This window comes from Octopus sinensis, linkage group LG13 (genome assembly GCF_006345805.1).
Source record: "Octopus sinensis linkage group LG13, ASM634580v1, whole genome shotgun sequence".
NCBI lineage: Eukaryota > Metazoa > Mollusca > Cephalopoda > Octopoda > Octopodidae > Octopus > Octopus sinensis.
Window position 1 is genome coordinate 19498421 of NC_043009.1, and position 26369 is coordinate 19524789.

The 26369-nt window shown below is 38.1% G+C and overlaps 2 protein-coding genes across 3 annotated transcripts in view; one reads left to right on the forward strand and one right to left on the reverse strand.

Annotated features, from left to right (window-relative positions):
* Positions 1–9861, forward strand: LOC115218633 (coiled-coil domain-containing protein 24-like). 2 transcript variants are annotated; one of them, XM_029788545.2, is made up of 9 exons: positions 1–262; positions 2426–2621; positions 3519–3676; positions 4472–4536; positions 4884–4965; positions 5593–5679; positions 6594–6724; positions 7723–7825; positions 9114–9861. In XM_029788545.2, the coding sequence occupies exons 2-9, from the start codon at positions 2442–2444 to the stop codon at positions 9313–9315; spliced, it is 1008 nt and encodes a 335-aa protein (XP_029644405.1). In that variant the 5' UTR covers positions 1–262; positions 2426–2441; the 3' UTR covers positions 9316–9861. The 2 variants fall into 2 exon arrangements, with proteins under 2 accessions (XP_029644405.1, XP_036364078.1); XM_036508185.1 differs by having other exon boundaries at positions 7723–7829; positions 9114–9230.
* LOC115218632 (tetratricopeptide repeat protein 4) overlaps positions 9396–26369 on the reverse strand; it is a 22593-nt gene continuing 5619 nt past the window's right edge. The window contains exons 2-12 of the mRNA XM_029788544.2: positions 23491–23651; positions 22484–22592; positions 18042–18203; positions 16197–16274; positions 14410–14477; positions 14252–14308; positions 13190–13276; positions 12674–12867; positions 11496–11580; positions 10363–10445; positions 9396–9503 (exon numbers count right to left, since the gene is read on the reverse strand). Coding sequence (XP_029644404.1) covers positions 9404–9503; positions 10363–10445; positions 11496–11580; positions 12674–12867; positions 13190–13276; positions 14252–14308; positions 14410–14477; positions 16197–16274; positions 18042–18203; positions 22484–22592; positions 23491–23640 — 1173 coding nt within the window. The 5' untranslated portion in view covers positions 23641–23651 and the 3' untranslated portion in view covers positions 9396–9403. The remainder of the gene's footprint in view (positions 9504–10362; positions 10446–11495; positions 11581–12673; positions 12868–13189; positions 13277–14251; positions 14309–14409; positions 14478–16196; positions 16275–18041; positions 18204–22483; positions 22593–23490; positions 23652–26369) is intronic.

Sequence of the window (26369 nt, forward strand, 5' to 3'; positions counted from 1 at the left end):
CCCTTCGTTACTAAGCTTCCCAATGTAAACAAACATTCAACTCGCTTGGATTCCCAAATTGATTCTTCACTACATTCCAATGAGTTTTACGTAATCTCTATTAAAGTGATGGTTTTTGTTTCAGAAAAAACTCTGAGGGCATTTCTAGGAATTTTCAGCATTTGTCCAGCAAATTTCTATTCCAAGCGGCAATCTATTCTAATTGCTAGAGGCATTTGCTATCAAACGAGGAACAACAGACGAGTGAACTCTTGGGCTGACAGTAAGTGGCAACGTAGAGACGTCATTTACTTCACTTATTTTTACATTTTGACTCTTTGATTCTGAAAGTTTGAGAATATGGTTCGGAGAGAACTATCAGTGTATCGATTGCTAGAATTCCCATGTATTAAGCAAATACACCTTCATGTTGTTGTTTTGTACCAGATTGGTTCTGATTGAGCAGATCGATGGTCAGAATTATTCTAGCCAGGAACAATTCGAGTGTGATAGTAACTACATTGTCTTCAGTAGATCGTGTGAAGGCGGTCACTCACGGACTACTGTTTCTGGTGGGATATTATCCTAGAACACTAGATTGACAGAATCGTTGGAGCACTGGATAAAATCTCTTTTATATTACGAGTTCAAATCCTGCAGAAGCCAGCTTTGCCTTTCATCGCTCTGGGGTGAAAGGCAAAGTTGGCTGCAATAATTGAACAACCCCTCTCTCCTCAAAATTACAGTCTTGTGCCAAATTCGGCAATTATTATTATTATTATTATTATTGTTTTACTTCTCAGAAAGTTCGGTCTTGTTTGTTCTGGTAGATTCTGTGAGAATGGACAGCAGCCTGCCGTCAGAGGTCTCATTCTGCACATTATAAGCTATGATACTTGGTTGTTAATTATCATGGGCGACATTCAACATCCGAGTACCAAACTCAACTTCATTAAGGTGTTGATCCAGTGGGATCATTAGAGCAAAAATGTGCAGTGGCAATTCTTTTGATTTGTTACATTCTGAGTTCAATTTCTGCTTGAGTCAACTTTGCCTTTCATCCCTCCAGGATGAATAAAATACAGGGGTCAGAACCCCAGTACTTGACTGGAACTGAACAAACATTGGCAACATGAATAATATATTTTTCTTAATCCTATGTAAGTGCGTTTGTTAATTAATTCAAGTTGCCAATCACTTGCAGTACTGCTATTTAAATTTGAAGAGACCAATTTAGTTCCATTCTAATTTATGTTGATACAAGCTCTGGCTATAAGATACCAGTCTCTCTGTGGCCAAGAAAATGAGCTACTGATCTCCGATGAAGTGGTAACAATCAGCCAAATTTGGTTCCGTCTGCCAATTTGTTTCAATAGCGGAATATAAATCAAAGAGGTTAGTGACTTCAAGTAACTTGAGCCCTACATTGCTCACAAAGATATCCTTACATACAAGGGACTAGCTTAGAGCACCTTTAACAAGCTGTAAAACATTTGACAATCAAGTATTTTATCAAAGTCAACAAGGCTGGTCTTTTTCATGGCATGTGTAGAAACAATTCTTCTCTATGGAACCAAAACCTGGTCTGTGAAGGAGTTTCAAGATCACCTTAATGGTACATAGACTAGACTTCTGAAGGGGATGGGGGGGGGGGGCACGAAATAGCTCAAAGCATGAACACAAGACAAAGAAAGGACACATTGCTCTCATCTCTACAATTACTGCTTGGTTTAGGATAGGCTTTTCTGGTCACTGCTATCAAACTGAACAGAAGGCTATGACGGATGTTATATTTGGGAGACTTCTGGACCTTATTAAAAGAAGAAAACCACTCAAATACATTGGTGTTATTGGTAGAGATCACACAGAACATGGAATTGAGGATCTACCAGAGGCAATGGTGGACAGAAGTTCTTGGAACAACAGTGTGAGATGCAGCTTGATTGTGGCTGTTTGAAGAAGAATCACAGGAAATAGTCCAGCTGATCTCTCTTATTTCTTTATTGCCCACAAGGGGCTAAACATAGAATGGACAAACAAGAACAGACAATGGGATTAAGTTGATTACATCGACCCCAGTGCGTAACTGGTACTTAATTTATCGACCCTGAAAGGATGAAAAGCAAAGTCGATCTCGGCGGAATTTGAACTCAGAACGTAACAGCAGACGAAATACTACTAAGTATTTCGCCCTGTGTGCTAACGTTTCTGCCAGTTCGTCGCCTTTGATCTCTCTTCTTGGTCACAAAAGGAAAACTGTCTGATTTAAACACAGAATCTACTTTTTCACATCAAGGTCATAACTGTGTGTTTTATAAAAAAAAAAGAAAAAAACATTTCCTTTACTTATTTTTACTAATGTCATATAATTAATTCTATTAATACATAGCATACACATTTGCATGTGTGTGTGTGTCTATCTAATGTATGTCAATATCTGTTTCAGGTTCTTCTATTGAAACATGACTGAAAACACCACAGAAGCAGCATGTCTACCTCGTCCTCTTTATTCACATCTTTATAGAATTCCATTATCGGTGTGGAAGCTGATAGAACAGACAGTCCCAGATTCTGAGAGACAAGAAATCAAGAATATTTTAGGTGTTGGTTTGGTTGAAGAAAGTATCCAGCTCCAGAATGAGGTGAGTATATACCCCAGTCACTTGTGTATAAACATGAGGAATATCTATATAGTTGCTGGAGAAAAAAACTGCTTTTCCACCTTCTTTCTGTTTCTTTACAGTTTGGTTCCAAATGCTGCCAAAGTCAACTCCAGCTCCAGAAATGGCAAAAATAAAGTGCTAGTATTGGAGTAGATGGTACCAACTAACCCCCACCTTTAAATTACTAGCTTGTACCTCAATTAAAAACCATTATTATTATTATTACTACTGTTGTCCGCTGAGGCCCCTGCACTGGTGGCAAATAAATTATCATCATCATCGTTATTATTATTATTATGGCAATGTGCTGGTGGAATCATTATGGCACTGGACAAAATGCTTAGCAGCATTTCTTCTGGCTTTATGTTCTGAGTTCAACTTTGCCTTTCATCCCTTTTAGGGGGTCAATAAAATAAGTACCAGTTGAGCACTGGGGTCCCTGAAACTGCTGGCCTTGTGCCAAAACTTGAAAGTATTATTATTATTGGGGTGGTAAGCTGGCAGAATCGTTGGCATGCTGGACGAGATGGTTAGCAGCATGTCGTCTGTTGTTATGTGCTGAGTTCAAATGTCACTGGGGCATAAATAAATACCAGTTGAGCATTGGAGTCGGTGTAATCAACTCATCCTCTCCCCTAAACTTGCTGGCCTTGTGCCAAAATTTGAAGGCATCATTATTATTATTATCATTATTTCATCATCATCACCAACACAAAACTGGGAATAAATCAGTTTCAGATTTAGTGAGTTTAAATCCAGTTGAAATTTAAGAGTTCAGGCTTGTATTATAAACAAATGTTCTGTTTTTGCATAATATTGTTATTTTTGGAAACAGACTTTATATTTCATTTATATATATATATATATATTTTGTAGCTTGAAACTTTGCAAGAGATTTTCACAGAATATCATGAAGGGAATCGGTCCCAAGTCGCACCCAGAATTCCTGAACCTCCAACAGCAAGAGAGACTTTAATTAAGGAAATTTCTTTTCTGATCTCGAGTATCAAAGAGAAGGCAGAGTATAATGGATTGTAAGTAATTACTTTACTAATTACTGTTTTAATTTCTTTAATTAACTGAATTGTTATACATCTTTGTATTTATTCAGATATCAGGTGTTTGAAAGTAGATTTTGTTTTTTACTTTTCTTTTGCTTTACTAAACAACAATAATTTGTGGTTAATCCTGAAGTCAAACACAGAATTCTTGCATAACACTCAATGTCTTTGTAGACTGTTGAAGGTTTCTATTTCTTTCGTATTTAGTGTATGAAAAGAAAGGCAGAGGGCACCGTTCTCCAGACAAAATAATTGCAGGAAAATGACTTGACTTGACTTAGAATCAAATGTTTTATTGCAGATCTGACTTGTTCAGCCATAACTGTTCATCTAGCACACACACACACATTGTTATACACAAATGTCATCGTCGTTTAATGCCTGTTTTCCAAGCTGGCATGGGTCAGAATATGATTACTTTGTAAAATTTTAACTTTAAAAAAATATTTTACCTTTTTGAAGTGTACCAATAATTTTTTTTTTATCTTCAGGGCATCACAAAGTCAAAAGATTTCAGAAACATAGCCATAGTTAAATATCAATCAAACATTTATAAAATAAGCCTCTGTTGTATATATATAAATGTCACATAAAACAAGACGAAAAATGCCACAATAACTGTGATACAGGATTGATATAAAACTACATATCTTAAGTATTTTAATTGTCCTAATTATCCAATATCTAGTTAATTTCATTGCTCAAAAATCTATGTTAATCCAAGACTAAGACATTAAACTAATTCTACATCATATTGGTCTACTTTAGGGATTCCAGTCAAGTACTATTGAAATTTAACAAAGAAATCCGTGACTATGTTTCACAACAGCAAGGTAATCTCTGCTTTGCTTACTTCCATGTTGTTTTCTAACAGTGTTACTCTAGCAGTACCAGCTTAGACTAGGCTCCACTGATGAGGTCTGATAATACTGAAACACATCCAGAGTTATCACCCTTCTGCCAAAGATCAGAATTGCTCCATTATATTGTTTGTAATTTTAATTTCCAGAATTGTCTCCCTTGCTTGTCTTATTTGATTAAAATATTTAGGCTCTCTATATCAATTAGGTCAATACCAAGTTTATCATTATTGTTCCATGTTTGTCTTGTAATACCAAATCCATCAACCTCAATACCAAGTTTTGAATATATCTTGAAGTATGAAAACATTGTCTTGTAGAAATTTACCAAGAAACAAAGCAATATGATTCCAGTTCATCTGTGATGAGTAAAAACCAATCAATATCTTCAAATATCAATCAGTGAGTAGAAATATTTTTTCATAGAAATTCTAGGGAAAAAAATTCCAGTAAATGTTAGACTTTTGTTTATAGATAAACCATTCTTTCATCATTGGTGCTGCTAAGTTTTATATTAAAATCTATCAACAGAACACAGCAGAAGATTTCATCCTTGATAGAATAAGTCTGCTGGGGCCGATTTCTGAGATAGACAAAAGCTTCAACTGAGTAGATTAATAATATACTTGACCTAATCAATCTTCAGTAAAGCAGTAGAACCAGCTGCCATTACTGCCATTGCCAATACCATTATGGAGAGAGATGACAAAGGGACATTGGGTTGCAGGTGGAAGAGGTGGAAAGACAAGATGGGATGTAGTTTGGTTCACTGGGGTGGTAGAGATGAATTAATGTAATGTGTGGGTGGGAAGCACATAATACACAGCACTTCTGGACCTCAATATCACTGAGGTGGGTGGGTATTGCCAGATACCATGGTTGATTGTCATCTCCTCTGTTAAGCTCAATATCCTGAGATCAGATCTCACTACTTCATCCCAAGTCTTCTTGGGTCTCCCAATTCTGCAGGTTCTCTCCGTTTTAAGTGATTGGCACTGCTCTCTAATGTCTTCATGTTTTCCATTGCAGATGTTCGAATTCAATGAAAGATGAAATCCAAGCCATGATACATTCCTTGAATTACTTAAAGATTGATGATGTTGCTCAAGATTTAAGGTCAGTTTTTTAATCAATTTTCTGAAATACATGTTATTGTGGTTATTGAACTCAGCAGAGTAGTGTTGATGCTTTATCTCTTGTAACTTAGCAGTTTGGCAAACAGAAATCAATTAAACAAAATCTGGGTTGGTATGATTGAGTAAACTCTTGCAGTCAGTGCCCTGGCATGGCTGCAGTCTGGCACCTGAAACACACTCATCCAGAGTGCCACAAAGTGTTCATCTTCTGGATTTCATTCCCAAGATTTTTAGGTCTGTTTCCAACACATAACTTTAATAGAAAACAGTTACCAAAAGATACTGAGCAATGGCATTGAACTTAGCTCTGTGTAGTTGCAAATGAAGCAAACTTTTAAAAGTGGCCCCATCTGCACTCTAAATCAGATTTTTACAATTTTAACGAATTGTTTGAAATAATTGTTTCAGTTTAGTAAAATAGAGAAAATTATGAAGAAATATGTTGTGATTTGTAGGAGTTGTGTTAAGAAATATAGGTTTTCAAAAGCCAAATTCAGGACATTAGCTGTGAATGAAACAATCCAATTCCAGGAGTTCAGTTTTGTTAGATTTAATAGAAAAAATATTGGTGGTGAGGTTAAGAAGTTTGCTTCCCAACCACATCGTTTCAGGTTCAATCTCATAGCACACTACTTTGGATCAAATGTCTTCCACTATAGCTCTGGGCAGATGTAACCCTTATGATGCCTTATTTCAATTACTTTGATATTCCTCACAAAAATTGTCTTTATTTGATTACGAATATTTGGAAAGAGATATTAATGGAATTAGTATTTTAAGAATCTTCAAATGAAGCCATTGAATGTAATTAGCATAAGAAACATGATTAAAATTTATTATTTCAGCTGTATTTTGAATTATTTTTGACTCCTAGTTTGTGACTTTCTTCTGTAGATCAAGACTAGAAGATGAAATAAGACAGCTTCTTAGAAATATTGAGCTTCTACAGAATAATTTAGATATCACAGAACAATCAGTGTCCGAAACCGTTTCCACTTCCAAGAAAGTAATTCCTACAATCTCAGGTAAGATATTTCTGGGTTGATTTCTTCATTTTTCACACCAATTTTCTGACAAGTTTTGTATTTATGTACCTTGGTTAGAGGTTAATCATAATAACGATGATTTAGTAGAGAGGTCAAGATAGAGGCAGGTGTAGACATGTCGAGAAATACACTTTGAAACCACATAGCTCTGAGTTTAATTCCACTGTATGGCACAATTGGGTTTTGGGTACATGTCACCCACATTAACGTCAGATTGAGGCTGCAGTGCATGGAAATTGGCCGAGGAAATCTCTTTGGAAATACATCAAATATATATATATACTCTGCTGAGTGGTTGGTGTCAGGAAGAGCATCCAGCTGTAAAAATCCTGCCAAAACAGCCACAGAAGTCTGGTGTAGGCTTCTGCCTGGCCAGCTATTGACAAACTGTCCCATCCATGCCAGCATGGAAGGCGGACGTTAAACGATGATGATGATATATGATGATATATGAGGTGTGCTGAAAATTCCAGGCTTTAAAGGGTATTGTGAAAGGCCTGGTTGGAGGTCCAACCTTCTGAGTTCTTTTACAGGGCTTAGAAAAACTGAAGGACCGCTGCAGTAAGTGTGTGAATCTGAGAGGGGGATATGTTGAATAAAATCATAATTCACTGATCCTCCTGTATTTTCTTTTACCCAAACCCAGCAACTTTTCAGCCTGATCCCCTTGTGTATATAAGCAAAAACTGGACGATGATGATGACATGCACACACACATATAGATTAGTTCATCTCCTGTGAGAGATTCTGTAAACTTCTGCCTGAGATGTGTGCATTAATGTCATATTGCAATGTGTTGAGTTACCTCTCTTTAAGCTCAAACAAAATTACAGAATTTGACCTTTGACATAAGTCCTATCAATATTTATGATGTCGTAGGTTTATATCATAAACACTGTCAGATATTTAGGACATAGTAGTAGTATATTTATTTTGTGTGACTATTTTTTATGTAATTTGGTTTTTTTTTTTTTCAGAGTTACGTCTTGAAAGAAAACTTTTAGAGGAGGAATTACTGAAAGAATCAACCAGCAGGAAATCCACACCATCACCCAGCTCTGCAGTCAAGCTACCAGCCAAGTAAGTATAGCTTCCCAACCACATGGTTTCAGGTTCAGTCCCACTGTGTGGCACCTTAGGCAAGCGTCTTAAGCCTTGTGAGTGGATTTGGTAGAGGGAAACTGAAAGCAGCCTGTCATACGTATGTATTGCTGTTTCTTTGTCTTGATAGTCGTAAATGAGCATCACCAGCATCTATGCAGTGTCTTTCATTTCCAATCTTCTGTGAAAACATGTCTGGCCATGGGGAAAAATATCATTTTACTTGAAAACAGGTGAAGTTTGGTAACAAGAAGGGCATCAAACCATAGAAAATCTATGCAACCCATGCAAGCATAAAAAAAAATGGACATTAAAACAAGGATGATATTGGCAACCCAGACACTTATTTTGTTTCACTCAGACCGAGCAGTAGTATGTCTCTTTATCATCAATCAGTTAATTGTAAGCGTAAAAGATGAAGACATGGGAAGATGTGGTTTAGTTATCAGAATGTTGGTCCTCACGGATCAGATGGAAAAAGAGTTTGTTGTATTGCAGACCTATCTAACCCATACTTTTCCATTGTTGATTTAACTTCCACTTTTCTATGTGTCAGACAAAATTCTCTGAAGCAAATTCTCTACAGTTGGATGTTCTTCCTGTCACCAACCACTACTTGTTAATAGACAAAGTAATATATCTGCTCGTCCTTCAACATGAACAACACAATAACAGAACATTTTGTTTTTGTGAAAGATTGCTAATGGAGATCTCTGCTGGTTTAATTGTGGCATTCGTTTACAATTAGCAAGCATTGTCAAGACAAGACACAAATACACATAGACACACACATATATATACACAACAGGCCTCTTTCAGTTTCCACCTACCAAATCCATTCACAAAGCTTTGGTCAACCTAATTGTATAAAGAAAGCATCATCATCATTTAACGTCTGTTTTCCATGCTGGCATGGGTTGGACATTTTGACAGGAGCTGGCAAGGCTGGAGAGCCACACCAGGTTCCACTGTCTGTTTTGGTATGGTTTCTATGACTGGATGCCCTTCCTATTGGATGCCAACTATTGTACAGAGTATACCAGATGCTTTTTATGTGGCATCAGTCACTCTTTCCTGAGTTAAAAATACCAAAACCTAAAGACCAAAAGAGCATAAAAATGTTCATTTTTCCAGGCATGAGGGGCTCATATTGATAGAGAATGGTTCTCTAAAAAGAATTAGACGACATAGAGTGAAATATGGTCAGAATGTTCAATGTTGACAAAGCATCATCCTAGTTTTAACAAACAACAACTTTTGTTTTCAGAAAACCAAGCCGAAATGTGGATGCTGTTGACAAGAATATCAAGAAACCAAATTCCAGTGTTGAGACGGATTTCAGTGAAAATGTCTGCTTAGGCTTATCCCAGTACCGATTTCTACCTCATCCTCCAGGTCATGGAAAGCCCAAAGTAAACTCTGCTGAGAAATTCAGAAGAATGATATATAATTCCAGGTCGACTCATTGAGTAAAGCTAAAATAAATAATCTGGCGCCAAATATAATGATTCAAACCTAGATTTGGTGAGATAATCGTTTTTTTTTTTTAATTATAATTTACAAAGATTTCAATGTGTAATGCTTTAGAAATTCACCTTTAAATTTTGAATTTGCAACCAGCAATATAAATGCAGGTGTGCCGCCAATAACTGTGAAGCTGGCAAAAAGAAAGAAAAAAATGAGATTCAGAATTGTTTTAGACCAAACATTTAGTATAAGAAATGAAACTAAAATGGTTTACTGGAAGAATAAGATAAATTAATGGACAAAAGAAACATACCAAGTTCTCATTTTTAAGCAGAAAATGAAACTTTACCCTAGCATCATTTTATTATAAAGAATGAATTGGTAGAAATATAATTCCTACAGTTCTGTTGAACTGTCATGGAAGCTAGCCACAATTTTCCTCATAAACCTATGTGATCTTTGTTTGCCTAAATTTGTAATTCTAGTTGTGATGATTTCTAATCCTTAACTTATCTTCATGCTTAATAAATCTGTCTGATGATATTTTAGTTTTTATTTAAAGAACATTACTATTACTAGCAATAAAAATACAATTTGAAAGTTTTTTATTGAGTAAAGAAAAAAAGTTAAAAAGTTAATTTCAATAAAAATATTAACAACAACAAAATCCATGTTTTTTTTTTGTCACTAACAATTTCATGTTTAAAATAATAAATGCATAACAAAGAAGCAAAAATATTAATTAATTAGGAAAACAAAAAGTTAATTGAGATGAAAACACATCACTTAATTATTCATGAGTGAGAGAGTGAGTACGCGCATGTGTGTGTGTATACATATGTGTACTGGCGTCATGCCACATAAAAGTACCCATTACACTCTCAGAGTGGTTGGTGTTGGGAAGGGCATCCAGCCATAGAAACCATACCAAATCAGACTGGAATCTGGTGTAGCCTTCCAGCGTGCCAGCCCTGGTCAAACCATCCAACCCATGCCAGCATAGACAACGGACGTTAAATGATGATGATGATAGTTATTAAGGAACTTACTTTTCATGTTGTAAAATTTCAAGCAATGACTTTTCAGGAGGGATTCTAAACAGACTTTCTGTCTTGTTTTCTTCAAAATAGATCTGGAAATACAATGAAATGATAATTCTTTATGTAGCACAATTGTCTCTAAGGAATCAACGCTACATATCTTAGACTCTAAATTATTATTATTATTATTCAGGTGGCCTGCTGGCAGAACCATTAACACATTGGACAAAATGCTTAGCAGCGTGTCTTTCAGTTTTATGTTCCTAGTCCAAATTCCATCAACACTGACTTTGCCTTTTATTCTTTCTGGGTTGATGAAGTAAGTTCCGGTTGTGCACTAGGTCAACCTGCAACCCAATTTCAGGCCTCGAGCCTGTAGTGTGATTATTAAAATTAAAAAAAGGTGGTGAGCCGGCAGAATCTTTAGCATGCTGGGCAAAATGGTTAGCAGCATGTCGCCTGTCTTTATGTTCTGAGTTTAATTCCGCAGAGACTGACATTGCCTTTCATCCTTTTGGGGTCAATAAAATAATACCAGTTGAATACTGGGGTTGATGTAATCGATTTACCCCCCCCCCCCATAAAAAAACCCTGCTGGCCTTGTGCCAAAATTTGAACCCATTATTGTTGTTGAACAAGGTGGCAGAATAATCAGTATCAGACAAACACCTTGTGATATTTATTCTGGCTATTCTGCCTCCTGAGTTTAAATCCTGCCACAGTCAACTGTGACTGTCCTCCATTCAGGGTCAATAAATAAAGAATGAGTCTATACTGACAAACAAGCAAAGTTGTTGGAGCACTCAGCATAGAGTCTGAATCATTTTATTCTGAGTTCAAATGCAGCTGTGGTCTCCCTGGGTCTGTTGCCCTGTTTATCCCCCATCACCTGGTCCCTGGGTGCCTTTAATGGAGTCCTCTCTTTGGCAACCATTTAGACCAAGTTTCCTGTCTAAAGGTACGATCATCCCTCCTTGCTCCCTTCCAACTTCTGTCAGAGACCTTGAAAAGAGTTATGAGCATTGTCTTTCCTCCTGATTAAGCAATTAAAAAATTCTTTACAACAATTAAATGATAATAGGAAATTAAATATAATTAGATTTTCTAAAGAATTCTTAAGAATTTAATAATTCTGCTGTTACCTCAATGTTTTCAGGAACATACTTGTGTTCTTCATCCCAAGGAACCATACAAGATTGAAACATTTCCAAAATATGGTCAGAAAAGCTAGAAAAAGCAACAGAGTAATTAAATTAATTTTAATATGCAAAATACAAATTACTGAACCATTCCAAACATATCTAATATGGACAATAGAATGCTAGAGATTCACATTTATTTGTGAAACAACGGTTGTTGATGTGTTTCTAAATATCAAATCGTGTTTTAGGAAACAAGAGAAATAAAGTTGTATTTGAGTCTTTTCTTTTTTTTTTATTATTATTTTTGGTCCCTTTAGTTTACTGCCTGATTGTCATCGAAGAAATGTGATAAGGAATTTATCAGACTGACAGAACCAAAGCTCTTGGTACACCAAATACAGTAAGGAAGATAAAACCATCAGCTGACTGCAATGGAAACTAAGAAGTGAATTTCTTAACCAAACAGACCCAGCTTGTGCCTTCTGCATTATAAATTGATGTTGTACGTTTGTACAGTTTAACTGGATACAAAACTCTTCAAAATTTACTAAATCTACTGAGTGTAAACAGACAGAACTATAAGAGGCACAGGTGTGCCATAGATGCAGGTGTGGTTCTGTGGTTAGGAAGCTTGATTCTCAAACATAGGGTCCTGCAGCGTAACATCTTGGACAAAAATGTTACTGAATACGACAGGACCATGAAGATAGCTGGAGGGTACAACAATATAACAGCTTGGGCCCCAGACCGAGCGAAGCTTTGCGAGAAGATTTGGTAGACAGAAACTGAAAGAATCCTGTTCTGTGTGTGTGCATGGATGTATGTGTACGTGTTACTGTCTCGTTGCCATGACATTGTGTGATAGTTGTAAATGAGTGTCAGTGTCATACAAGCGGTACCCTTTGTTTCCAATCTTTCAAGACATGTCAGGTTATGGGGAAATATTACCTTTAGGTAAGGGCTTGTGACGAAGGGCATCTGGCCATAGAAAATCCACCTCAACAAGTTCCTTCTGACCCATGCAAGCATGGAAAAGTGGACATTAAAATGGTGATGATAATGATGTATAAATAAACATATGGAAATATAAATATGATAGATAGAATAATATATAGAAATTTATATGATATATATATATATATATATATATATATATATATATATAAATAAATATGTACCAATGGTTTTCACTGAAGCTCTCAATAAAATCACTTTGGTTATATTCTGGATACATAAACAAAACTGGCCAATGGAGAAGTCCTGCATCGTCAAGGTAAACTTTGGCACCACCTGGATTACTTCCTTCCAGATCTGATAAACTTAAAATAGTTTTTCCATTCTGTTTGTCAGTCTTCATTTTGATATGTCGTTTCTGAAAATAACAGCAGGAACAGAATTGTGAGAAATTTTTTATCTGAACAATGAATGAGAAAAGAATTTGGGGAAATCTGATGATTTGGTGTTGGAATGTGAATTTAATAAAAGAAAAAAACATGATTGGTCGTAGAATAAGCAGAATTTCAAAAGCCATGTGAGTTGCTTGTTTTGTAAAATATAACATAGCTGGGACATCAGTGAAGACCTGGAGCCAAACATAACACATTACATACAAGGCTGAGCTACAGCTGAACGATTTATACGGTGAGAGCTCAACAACAACAATTAGATGATATCAACCAAAACATAAAACTTACATGGATTTCATTAAACAGTTTTGATTCTAAAACATCAGCTTTCCTCTCTTGTAATTGTTGTTTACGTAAATCACGGTCTTGGATTTTCTAAAAGAATAACAGTTTCCAAAGCAAGCAGGTAAATGATCAATATATTATTGTATTTTCTGTCAAGAGACAATGGTTGCATTTACGAGATAAAATATGAAAGAAAATTTTAAAAAACAGCCATGAATGTAGTTAGATATTTTTATATTTGTAAATTAGCAATTAATAAGATAAATATATTTTACCATTTGAAAGAAATTCACAAAATGTGGAAACTATGGAAATTACTGATCAATGAGGGAGCCTTTACATGGTTGTTCTATCTACTAGAAATAACAGCTTATTTGCTCACAAATAATACCTATTGTCCTAAAAAGGGAGAGACACATGAGATAATGTAGTCCTAGATATCAGTAAAAGAGGGGTAGCCAAGAGTGGAATGTCTTTGATCAGGGTTGACTTAAGGTTAAACAAGTAACAAACACCTACAGAAATTACAAATAACAACTCTGTCAAAGAAGTTTGGGAATTTCAACAAAAGAAATGGTTTGTAGAAATGGTATCGTCTGCACAACAAAGGCCATTAATGAGGATTAAGTTTAGATTAGTCATAGAGAACAGAACAACAACAGTGCTGCCAACATTCACAGCTTTTATAAGGACTGACAGATGAGGCCCTTCTGTAAGCATGTTCGATCCTAAGTGATAGCAACCTCATTATCATGGATGTACAGAGGAAAGATCCGGATGTCGACTCTGGTGTACATAATGATACATCATGGAAGACATTAAGGTGTTATCTGGTGTTACAGATATGGAGGTGATGGCCAGGGAGGATGAAGGATAAATACATGACAACTAATACAAGTGGAAGGAACTTGCAGGAGAGGAAGATAAAAAAAAAAAAGACATTAGATGTAGTAGTGGAACTTCAAACTGATGACAAAAGGATTGCAACAAGTGGACAAGAAAAGACCAGAAAACAGAAGTAGAAATTACGTAAAAAAATGACCAAAAATATCAGAAAAGAATTACCTTTAACTTTAGTGATTTCTCTTTTAAAGCAGAAAGTTTCTCATTTTCAGGTTCAAAATACATTATAAGTCAAGGAATGTAATTTTAGAGACATTTGAAACACATCTTTGAAACTGTTTAGTCAAAGAGAAATCTTTAAACTAATTGATAAAGGATATTTTCAAACCAGCTTCACACCATTTAATAGCATCTGAGAATTTCTTCAGTTCAATGCAGCACTGAGATCCTTGTAAAAAGAAGAAGATAAATACAGATAATGAGAATATAGAATAAATGATATGAATAACAACACACACACACACACATATATATATATATATATATATATATATATAGAGAGAGAGAGAGGAGAGAGAGAGAGAGAGAGAGAGAGCGGGGATGGGTTTGATTCCAGTGTAGCATCTTCGGTAATTGTCATTTTCTCAGAGCCTCAGACCAACCTATACTTTGTGAGTAAAAATGGGTAAATGGAAACTGTATAGAAGCCCTTTGAATGGGTTGCACTGGTAATTAAAAAGGTTTAGCCTTTTCAAACACTGTGTTACACTGGTTCTGTTAGGGAATTGTGTTAAGGGTACACAACATGTGTGCAAATACTCAGCCACGGATGTGTTTATTCAGGGTCAGGTAACTCAGTCGATCTAACAAGTGAATCCTCATCACTGAACAAAAGAAATCCACACACACACATTTAGTGTTAACTGTTGGCAAAAAAAAAGAAAAGAGTACGCAATACCATAGTTTTATTTTGGTGAAGTCTGTCTCTGGCTACTCTGAGTTTCACTTTTAGGTGTACCTGTGGAAGTGGGAGACCTAGGATGACCTTTGAACGTTGGGCCTCACAGAGGCAATGACAAGCAACCGAGACCTTTGGAGATATGCTGTGCTTGAGAAGACCCAGCATGCCAAGTGAGATGGTAGCTGTTGCCTATGCCATAACTGGCCCATTTAAAAGTACCCTTCAAACGTCTGGCAATATGCTGTGCTTGAGAAGATCTGTTGAGTCAAGTGAAATCATTGTCATGGCTAATACCAGTGCCACCTGACTGGCTCCAATGCTGGTGGCATGTAAAAAGGACCTACTACACTCTCAGAGTATTCAGCATAGGAAGGGCATCCAGCTGTAGAAACCTTGCCAGATCAGATTGGAGCCTGGTGCAGCCTCCTGGCTCACCAGTCCTCAGTCAAACCGTCCAACCCATGCCAGCATGGAAAGTGGACATTAAACGACTGCAATGATGATGAGGTCTTCAGGCAAGTTATGACTGGCCCAGAAGACCTGGTGCACCTACAGGTGAAACTCAGAGTAACCAGAGACTGACTTCACCAATATGTAAGTGTGTGTGAGTTTGTATGTGTGTGTATATGTATAAAGTGAAACATTTGACTTAGCTACTTGATTCTGCACAAAATTTGGGATATCAGAGGAGTTTCTATGTAGCTGTTTGATCTGCTAGAAACAACAGCTGAATCTCTCTGAAACTACACCCTATTGTCTTGAAAAGACAGCAGGACACTTTAACCCTTTGACATCTAAACTGGCCATATCCAGCCCAGATATGCTTCCTGCTTCATATTCTAACCAGCCAGATCCAGCCTATCACACCCACCCTTCAATGCCATTATAAGATATACAATCACATCATCAAAGATTTGAAGCTACAAAATAATGCATGAACAGTGTGAATAGGAAAGGGTTAAATAATGTCATTACAGCTGGATTACTTTTGAACAGGCAGGGCTGACCTATGTTTTCAATACACATTTACAGTGTGGGGTGCTACAGTTGAGTACACTCTGGTATAACTGGTATCTATCTCATTGACTTAGACAAGAGTTGAACTCAGAAGAGAAGCAGGTGTAATTATACACTTCAAGACATTTAATGTCCTATGTCTGTCATTTTACCATTTTAATATTTGTTTACAAACTTAACAGAACTTACCTCTGATAAAGGCTTTCAAATACTGTTCCTTGAATTTACAGGCCATGACACAGTCAAATAAAGCATAACCAAAGTTTCCTGAAATAGCAACAGTCATAAGACATTTAGAAATGATGCCAAAAACAAGAAATGGCTTTGGTCTTTGAAACATGCTAACACAATCTGAAGATCAGAGAAACTAAAGGTTTCAAAAAAGAGAACAAAGAGATAACTATAGATTTGACTGGATTGAAGATGCATTTTCTTGAAAATTTGGTAATATCTTTAGTATGAAAGAAGAGCAGTGCTTATGGTGTGTTTGTCCCATCTTGAAGACTGGAGATCTGGCCAGGATGTTTGTAACAGAGTGGACACTCCTAAAAGTACCCAAAAGCCAGGGAGTGGGGTTAAATCTGGTGAAAGATAAGTCTACCATTTAAGAGATTTGATCCGAAATCTTGTGTCAAAACGAATTTTAGGGTAGAGTTGTTTTTGTTGATTATCAATCATATATAAACATACATTATTAATTAGTCCCTTCTATTATGGTGTATCAAAGTATTTTGTCATTTACTGAAGTGACAAATGAGACACCATATTGTCTGTGATGAGAGACTTTGATGATAACAAAATAAAATATAAGAGAATAATGAATAATATATGCGTGTTTAAAAAGTAAAACATGATTACCAAAATTCAAAAGTCTTTTTTTTGCCCCCCAAAAATATTTGAAAACCAGAAGTAAAAATGTTTTCTAATGTAGATACAGAGTGAGAAAGTCAAGAAGAGAATAATTTAAATGTCATAAGAAGGCTGACTTTGAATTATTTTTATTAACCTCAGTGTAATTAGACTTTGGGTCAGGAATCTTTAGCCTTGTGTAGAACATGACAATCTCTGTAGTGCTGGTGATATGATAAAATGCACCCAGAACACGCTGCAGAATGGTTAGTATTAGGAAAGGCATCTAGTCATAGAAACCAAGAATGTGACAAGACATGATCCCCCACCTGATCTAAAAAAGGACTGATTTCAAGTTAGAACTTACTTAATCCTTATCAACCCTCCTAACCCATGCCAGATTGGAAAAGTAGATGTAAATTGATGGTGATAACAATCCTGATGATGATGATGATGAATGTGCCCCAGAATATATCCAACTTTATGCAGGTTCCACTCATTTTTTTTTATTGATATGATTGACATGTTGCTTCATGTGATGGATGACTGGAGGCTAAAAACGGTAAGCTGGGGCCCAAAATAGTGTTTCTGTCAGGAGAGTGAGACTGGTGGAAGAAGGTGAAGAGCAGGAACCGATACCCAAAAACTCTAACAGTTCCACCAGGCCACCATTCTGAAGTGGTATTATGTATTTGGACCCTGAAAGGATCAAAGGCAAAGCTGACCTGATAGGATTTGAACTCAGAGCACAGAGAGCTGGAGCAAATACCACAAGGCATTCTACCTGATACTCTACTGTCTCTGCAACCAATTCCTTATCATTAAGGAACAGAACCAAATACCTGAAGAAATTTAACATGTTAACAATAATTTTCATAGAGTCTTCATATTGATTATCGTCATTCATTTTCCATGACAGAATGGTTTACAAGAGTCTGTAGTTTGGATAAGGTACCATTTAATATTGGGAATAGGCATGGCACCTTGCCCAAGTGACTTTTGTTACAATTCTAGGCTGACCAAAGCTCTGTGAGTGGATCTGGTAGACAGAAATTGAAGTGAGTGTGTGCATACGTGTGTGTGCATGTATGTGCATATATGTGTGTGTGTGTGTATAGAGAGCACTGTTGCTTGTTTCCAGCCTTCCACGAGAGAATGTTTATCGATCAGTTTCTCTTTACTTACCAAGCTGATAATGAGAAGCTGCTCTATTACAATATAATGAAGCATTTAACATCCTGTCTGGTGCTTGAACCTTGATCCCTTCAGTGTAATTTGCAACTGCTGTACGATAGTCCCTTTTTTTGAACAGATAATTTCCTTCTTCCTTAAAACTGTCTGCCTTCACTGTAAGTAAATTGAAAACAAATTGCAATTCTCAACAAACCAAAAACTCATCAAAGACGAATTTGGAAAATAAAATGAGCTGAAAAAGATTTTGTTTAAATTTTGGAGATGAGGAATTATCATTATTATGGGTGCAGGCATGGCTGTGTGTTACAAAGTTTGCTTCCCAACCACATGGTTCCAGGTTCAGTCCCACTGCATGGCATCTTGGGCAAGCTCCTTCTACTATAGCCTCAAACCAACCAAAGCCTTGTGAATTAATCTGAAACTGAAAGAAGGCCATCGAGAGAGAGTGCGTGTGTGTGTGTGTGTGTGTGTGTGTGTGTGTGTGTGTGTCTGTGTGTCCCCCAACCACTGTTTGACATTTGAAGTTGATTTGTTTATGTTGCTGTAACTTAGTGGTTCAGCAAAAGAGATTAATACAATAAGTATCAGGCTTAGAAAAAAAAAGTCTAAGGTTCGATTTGTTTGACTAAAAACTCTTTAAGGTGGTGCCCCAGCATGGCTGCAGTCTAATGACTGAAACAAGTAAAAGATAACAGATTATTATATACTGAAATATTCAGGCTAATGTCTTCATCTTGGTCACAATATTTCAGCTGTTGTACTCTGCAGCCATCTTCAGGAATTACCATTATTCCCAACAGACATATTCAGATTAGTGTCTCCTCATCTTGGTTGTTACAATCAAAACATTTCAACCATTGAACCCTCCACATATTTTCAGGTGCCTGTAATGTTCAGTAACATTCTCAGAATTTTGCATGGAACCCTTTATTCAATCCACAGAAGTAGAATGTCCTCATCCGATATCAGGGATAGTTTCCCACTTGTGATAATATTTGTCCATTCCACTTAAATCCGAGTATAAATAGCTTGGCTGATGCATGGATTGAACTCATACCCATCAGCTAAACCCCTGCACTCGACACATATCCACAATCCCAACATTCCATGGAACCACAGCCTGAATATATCAGGTGTATAACAACAGCAGCAGCAGCAACAAGAATACCTGAAACAGTTACAACATCAGATCTGGAACCTTATAAATCTTATCCATAAAATTAACTCTACGTTTTTTTCTTATAATTTACCCCAAAAGAAGACATAAGTGAAGTTCCAGAACCACAACTATAAAATGGTAACTGGAAGAAATGCAAAGTGGATGGGCATCAGATGACAGAATTGTAAGAGAGTTCAACAAAGACTTTGAGATATTTGGTTACATTCCTTCAAGTTTTGGTTGCATTTAAATTTGGAACTACATTCTCATGGTTCACTATCAGAGACCAAATGCCATATAACTTGATTAATTCTTGTTTACGTAGAAGATTTCTGGTACCAATAGATCCAAGCAACAAAATTCCTCACAACTACCAAAATGTAAGCAGTTCCACAGACCAAGTCTTTTATTGATCTTGAAATGATGAAAGATAATGTCAACTATGGCAGGAATTAAACTCAGAATGTAAAAGACTCCAGCCAAATATGGCACAGGATTTTCTTCCTCAACATCATCATCATCATCATCATCATTTAGCGTCCGTTTTCCATGCTAGCATGGGTTGGACGGTTCTACTGGGGTCTGTGAAGCCAGAAGGCTTCATCAGGCCCAGTCAAATCTGGCAGTGTTTCTACGGCTGGATGCCCTTCCTAATGCCAACCACTCCGTGAGTGTAGTGGGTGCTTTTTACGTGCCACCCGCACTGGTGCCAGACAGAGCTGGCAAACGGCCACGAACGGATGGTGCTTTTTATGTGCCACCGGCACGAGGGCCAGGCGAGGCTGGCAACGGACACGAAACGGGGTGGTGCTGGCAACGGTCGCGAAACGGAAAGTTCTCGTACATGCCACTGGCACTGGTAACACATCTGCAATTTCCATTGATCGATTTCCATTGATCGATTTCGATTCTGATCCTCACTTGCCTCAATGGGTCTTCACAAGCAGAGTTTCGACATGCCACCGGCACTGGTAGCACATCCGCAATTTCCATTGATCGATTTCGATTCTGATCCTCACTTGCCTCAACAGGTCTTCACAAGTAGAGTTTTGTGTCCCAAGAAGGGAAGGTATGCATACGTAGGCTGGCTCCATCCCATGTAGAAGGCCACGGGTTGTGGACTCACTTGTCCTGCCGGGTCTTCTCGCGCACAGCACACTTCCAGAGGTCTCGGTCTCTAGTCATTTCCTCAGTGAGACCTAAAGTTCGAAGGTCGTGCTTCACCACCTCGTCCCAGGTTTTCCTGGGTCTGCCTCTTCCACAGGTTCCCTCAACCGCTATGGTGTGGCACTTTTTCACACAACTATCTTCATCCATTCTCGCCACATGACCATACCAGCGCAAACGTCTCTCTTGCACACCACAACTGATGCTTCTTAGGTCCAGCTTTTCTCTCAAGGTACTTACACTCTGCCGAGTGTGAGTACCGGCATTACACATCCATCGGAGCATACTGGCTTCATTTCTAGCGAGCTTACGCATATCCTCAGCAGTCACGGCCCATGTTTCACTGCTATGTAGCATGGCTGTTCGTACACACGCATCATACAGTCTGCCTTTCACTCTGTGCGAGAGGCCTTTTGTCACCAGCAGAGGTAAGAGCTCTCTGAACTTTGCCCAAGCTATTCTTACTCTAGCAGTTACACTTTCAGCACACCCGCCCCCGCTGCTGACTTGGTCACCTAGGTAACGGAAACTATCAACTATTTCTAGTTTTTCTCCCTGGAAAGTGACGGAAGTTGGTCTCAGAGCATTTTCAGTGTTTATTGTTCCTGAGCATCTGCCACATACAAAAACCATCTTCCTAGTTAGCCTTCCTTTGACATTGCTGCATCTCTTATGTGTCCATAGCTTACACTTGGTGCATCTTATAGAGTTTCTACCTACACCTTTTCTACAGATCGAGCAGGGCCATCTACCTGAAGGTGTTTGTGATTTGTCTACCTTCCTACTGATTATGACTTTGGTTTTAGCTAGATTGACTCTGAGACCCTTCGATTCTAATCCTTGTTTCCACACCTGAAACTTCTCCAGTTCTGATAGCGACTCAGCAATTAGAGCAAGGTCATCAGCATAGAGGAGCTCCCAAGGGCATCCTGTCTTGAATTCCTCCGTTATTGCCTGGAGGACTACGATAAATAGGAGGGGGCTGAGTACTGAGCCTTGGTGGACCCCTACCTCTACCCGGAATTCTTCACTGTACTCATTTCCAACCCTCACCCTACTAGCGGCGTCCCTATACATGGCCCGCACAGCTCTCACTAACCATTCATCTATCCCTAGTTTTCTCATTGCCCACCAGATAAGGGATCGGGGGACCCTGTCGAAGGCTTTCTCCATGTCAACAAAAGCCAGGTACAGGGGCTTATCTTTGGCTAGGTATTTCTCCTGCAGCTGCCTTACCAGGAATATAGCATCAGTAGTACTTTTCCCTGGCACAAACCCAAACTGCATCTCATCTAAACTAACTCTCTCTCTAATTAGTTGGGCTATGACCCTCTCCGTAACCTTCATCACCTGGTCCAACAGCTTGATACCTCTGTAGTTATTTGTATCTAGGGCATCACCTTTACCTTTGTAGCAGTTGACTATTATACTGCTACACCAGTCATTGGGTATGACCCCTTTGTGTATCACCTGATTAACTATATGGGTGACTAGGCTATAGCCGACACTACCAGACATTTTGAGCATCTCTGCAGTGATTCCTGATGGGCCTGGGGCTTTCCCTGTCTTCATGCTTCTAATTGCCTTAGCTACCACAGAACTATCAACTCGGATAGCTGGTCCCTCTGTTGGGTCAACATTCGGCAGACTCTCTTTATCCCATTCATTTTCTTCATTCAGCAACCTTTCATAGTGGCATCTCCAAACCTCTCTCTTTGCATCCTCATTTAGCGCAAGTGAACCATCTTCCATGCGAACACACTTCTCTCCTACCACATCACGATTCTCTCTCACACACTGTCTTGCAACACGAAACACCTCCAGTCTTTGGTCCTCACGGCGCAGAACATTGGCAAATTTTTTCTTATCTGCTTCCCCTCTGGCTAAATAAACCTGTCTCCTAGCTTCTCTTTTGGCAGTCTGATACAATTCCCTGCTACCCCCATAGCAATCCATTTTCCTGGTGAAACAAAATTGATTTTAAAAAGGTTTGATCCCTTACAGAAGGGTCTCTTCCTCATATAGAAAAGTATGATTACACACAGAAGGGACTGACCCTTATGCAGAAGGGATTGGCCTCTATGCAAAAGGGATTGATTATACTTACTGAAAGGGTTTTCACTTTCATACTTCAGGGCCTGCAGAGCTTCAACAGCTGGATGAAGGGGTTTGGAAGGATCAATTTCTTTCAAAAAAGCTGGATGGGTTTCTAATTCCTGCAATAATTTTCATTAATTAATTAATTAATGCTGAATTACTTTTTATAAAATAATTGAAAACTGAATTACAAACTTTATGGTTATCAACTCTTCTACTAACTGGGTGAAAGAGAGGAAGAGAGAGGAGGAGACAGAGAGAAAGAGAGAAGAGGAGAGAGTTGATATTCTTTTACATCCATTTTCTCATTCCATCCGTCTTTGTAACTCTTTGACATTTGTGTCTTTATTTGCTTCTTTGATTAATGAATGCAGCCATTTGCTGTGTGGTCAAGATGTCCAAAGCCCAGCTGTGACTGAGTAGTTAAGAACGTTTGACCTGCAAGTGACACCTTGGGCAAGTGTCTTCTACCACAGCCACAAAGCAGCCAAACAGTTGTGAGTGACATTTTATAGATGGAAACTGTACTGAAGCTTCTCAGAGAGATCATCCCATTTAATGAGTAGCAGACTTAATCTACAACCCAGTTCACCACCACCACCTACTTCCCCCTCTCCCCCTGGCCTATGAGTGCCCTCAAGAGGCCACCCTGTTGCAAGCATTTGGGCTAAATATGAGGAAAACTACCTGTTTTTCTCCCAACAATCTTTGAGACCTTAAAAATAGTCACAGGCCTGGCTCTTCCTTCTCTCAGGAAATCATTAAACAAGAAAATTAAAACAGGTTATTAGTGATGCTGTCATTAAACAGACAAGGTGCACACCTCCAAGGAGATGACATGGGTTATCTTTCCCCAAAGTTTTGATAGCTAATCAACACAGTAAACATGCATCAGGTTCACCGATATATTGATTACATGTGTGTGTGTGTGTGTGTATGTATATATATATATATATATATATATGTGTGTGTGTGTGTGCGTATATATATATATATATATATGTGAACTGAACTCACAGCAATAATTTCTTCAATACTTTTGTCTTCAGTTTCAGCCGTTTTCTTAGACTTTTTCATCATTTCATTCAGGAAGTCATCAAGTTCCTCATCAACTTTCTCAGCAATACTTTCTGTCAAATTCTTTGATTGAGGCATGTTGGAAGACATTTTAAGCAACACTGTAACGAAATATAAATATTAAAATAATATCAGATATTACAAAAACCATCTGAAACATAGAAACGTACCTTAAAATAAACAAAAAGATCCCACCCCCACCCCCACAACTGATTGGCATGAAATCACCAATACACACCAATCTTTGAACCACAATCATGCTGTGTCCTCTCTTTACTTTTTCTACAGCTACTACATGGTCTCTGCTCCTCGGAACTGGCTGGTTTTCTTCCACCTCCATCCAGATTCATGTCTCTTCTTTTGTGCCACCCATTTTGTATCTAATTCTCCTGGGTTTCTAACTAACCCTTTCACAGTCCTTCTTCCCCACAGGCCCTCTTCAAGATCCACACTGTCCATATTTTTCCCCAGTTGTTCAGGAAGAACACTGACCACATCAGTTTCACTGAACGGCCTTCAAAGACACAATCCCTCCCATCAGATTATCCCCATCATAGTTTTAATATCCACTTGCATGGCTCAGAATTCCTTGTGACAGATTATCCATGGTTGGATAATTCCTATTGCTAAATCTCGGCTGTTACTGAGCAATGTAACATTTCTCCATGCTCAGACATGTCTTTCACAGAAAACTACAAACGAACAACCTCACTTATATGACAGTGATGCTCATTTACAGCCATCACAAGCTGTCAAGACAAGGGTACACAACCATGCACACACTGGTAATGATGCAGATACACACACACACATATATGGCACGTAAAAAGCACCATCCATACATGGTCGATGCCAGCGCCGCCTTGACTGGCTACCACGTTGGTGGCACGCAAAAACCACTAACCAATCGTGGCTGTTGCCAGCCTCCCCTGGCACCTGTGCTGGTGGCACGTAAAAAGCACTATCTGTATGTGGCTGATGCCAGCGCCGCTTTGACTGGCTTCCACGTCGGTGGCACGTAAAAACCACTAACCGATCATGGCTGTAGCCAGCCTCCCCTGGCACGTAAAAAGCACCATCCGTACATGGTCGATGCCAGCGCCACCTTGACTGGAATCTGTGCCAGTGGCACGTAAAAAGCACCAACCAATCGTGGCCATTGCCAGCCTCCCCTGGCACCTGTGCCAGTGGAATGTAGAAAGCACCCACTACACTCACGGAGTGGTTGGCATTAAGAAGGGCATCCAGCTGTAGAAACACTGCCAGATCAAACTGGAGCCTGGTGCAGCCCCCTGGCTTCCCAGACCCCAGTCGAACCATCCAACCCAAATGGACATTAAACGATGATGATAAACACATATATACATATACAAATATATTTACGTAGAGCATTAAAAAAAAAAGCAGAATACTAAGAAGAGAATATATACTTTCTTAACTCAACAATTGTTTCAGGAAGTTCAGACTTACATAATCATAATGTTCATAATTTGCAGATGGAACGAACAACCAGTAAACTGTCACATAGAGACATTACCATAAGTCTGGCTTCCTTCATAAAGAGAAAGTTGGCAAAAGCCATATATATATATATATATATATATATATATATATATATATATACTAATGTTTATATGCCAACATAATGTGGCAATCCTATAAAGGACGATGTTACTGTTGTTTTCGCCCCAGGAAAACATCTTCTCCAGCTATCAACACAGTTTGCGGCTGTATATAACATTTGCAAGAGAGGTCATAGCTCCCATCTCTAGCCTTACGTTATACTCACAGACCTAGGTTTCTGAATCTTATCCATCCTCAGTGAGAAACAATCATCAACTAGTGATGAAAGCTATCTCCATTTGCAAATACTATATATTCTCTATATATACTACATATATATCATCATCATCATCATTTAATATCTGTTTTCCATGCTGGCATGGGTATTTACATATGTGTGTGTGTGTATGTAAATATATTGTTACGCCGTCGCTCAACTCAACTCAGGACCCTAAGTCGGCAACGACGACTACGCTCAGTCAAATGGAAATCCACCACAAAATGCAGGAGTGGGCAGCGAACACAAACCAGTAACCGACACAACAACAAAGGAGAGAGAGAGCAGAGGCAGTTGCTTACATTTAACATCAATTTATATAATTCACAAAATCAATTAAAACATTTCAAATACATTTAAAAACAAAAGCATTTAGCTACAACACAATTCGAATTACAATCAAATACATTCAAACATAATACAACTGTTCAATTAACCAAATCAATTAACAGATCATACACAGAGTTAAAAAAACAATCAAAACAAATAATGGCATTTAGCAAAATACAACGTCCAACTTTTCTAAACAAATCAATTGGTTGACATGCAACACAATACAGAATCAAACAAAGTCTTTCTCTTTTCTTAATTTTCTTTTCTCTCTCTTCTTCTAACACAGAGAGTTTGTTCTCAAAGATTCCTTTTTCTTTTCAACAGATTACGTCACAGAGTCCCCTTTCTTTACATTCAACATCAAAGTCCAAAACACAAATGAACAATACCGGCAACACTTCCTGAACATTACAACTCCCACTATAGTAGTCCAGTTTCTTCACGTGTCTCTCTCTGCCCCTTCTACGTCATCTTCTTTACGACCTCTATTTGCCTCTCACCAATTTTCACATTCACTCCCTGTTTTCCTCACCTCTTGCCACTATCATCTCCTGGCTGGCTGTCTGCATCGACTGGCCGCCTCTTGCCAACTGAACCCTTTTCCAGCCTTTCGCTGTCTGCTTCGCTAACCCCAGTCCATCACATT

What these genes read in the sequence shown, in the direction of transcription:
- LOC115218633 (XM_029788545.2), top strand. Translation starts at nt 2,442, where the DNA reads ATGACTGAAAACACCACAGAAGCAGCATGTCTACCTCGTCCTCTTTAT. An exon ending in AAGGCAGAGTATAATGGATT is followed by an intron (nt 3,677 to 4,471) that starts GTAAGTAATTAC and finishes GGTCTACTTTAG; the next exon opens with GGATTCCAGTCAAGTACTAT. An exon ending in ATATCTTCAAATATCAATCA is followed by an intron (nt 4,966 to 5,592) that starts GTGAGTAGAAAT and finishes TTTCCATTGCAG; the next exon opens with ATGTTCGAATTCAATGAAAG.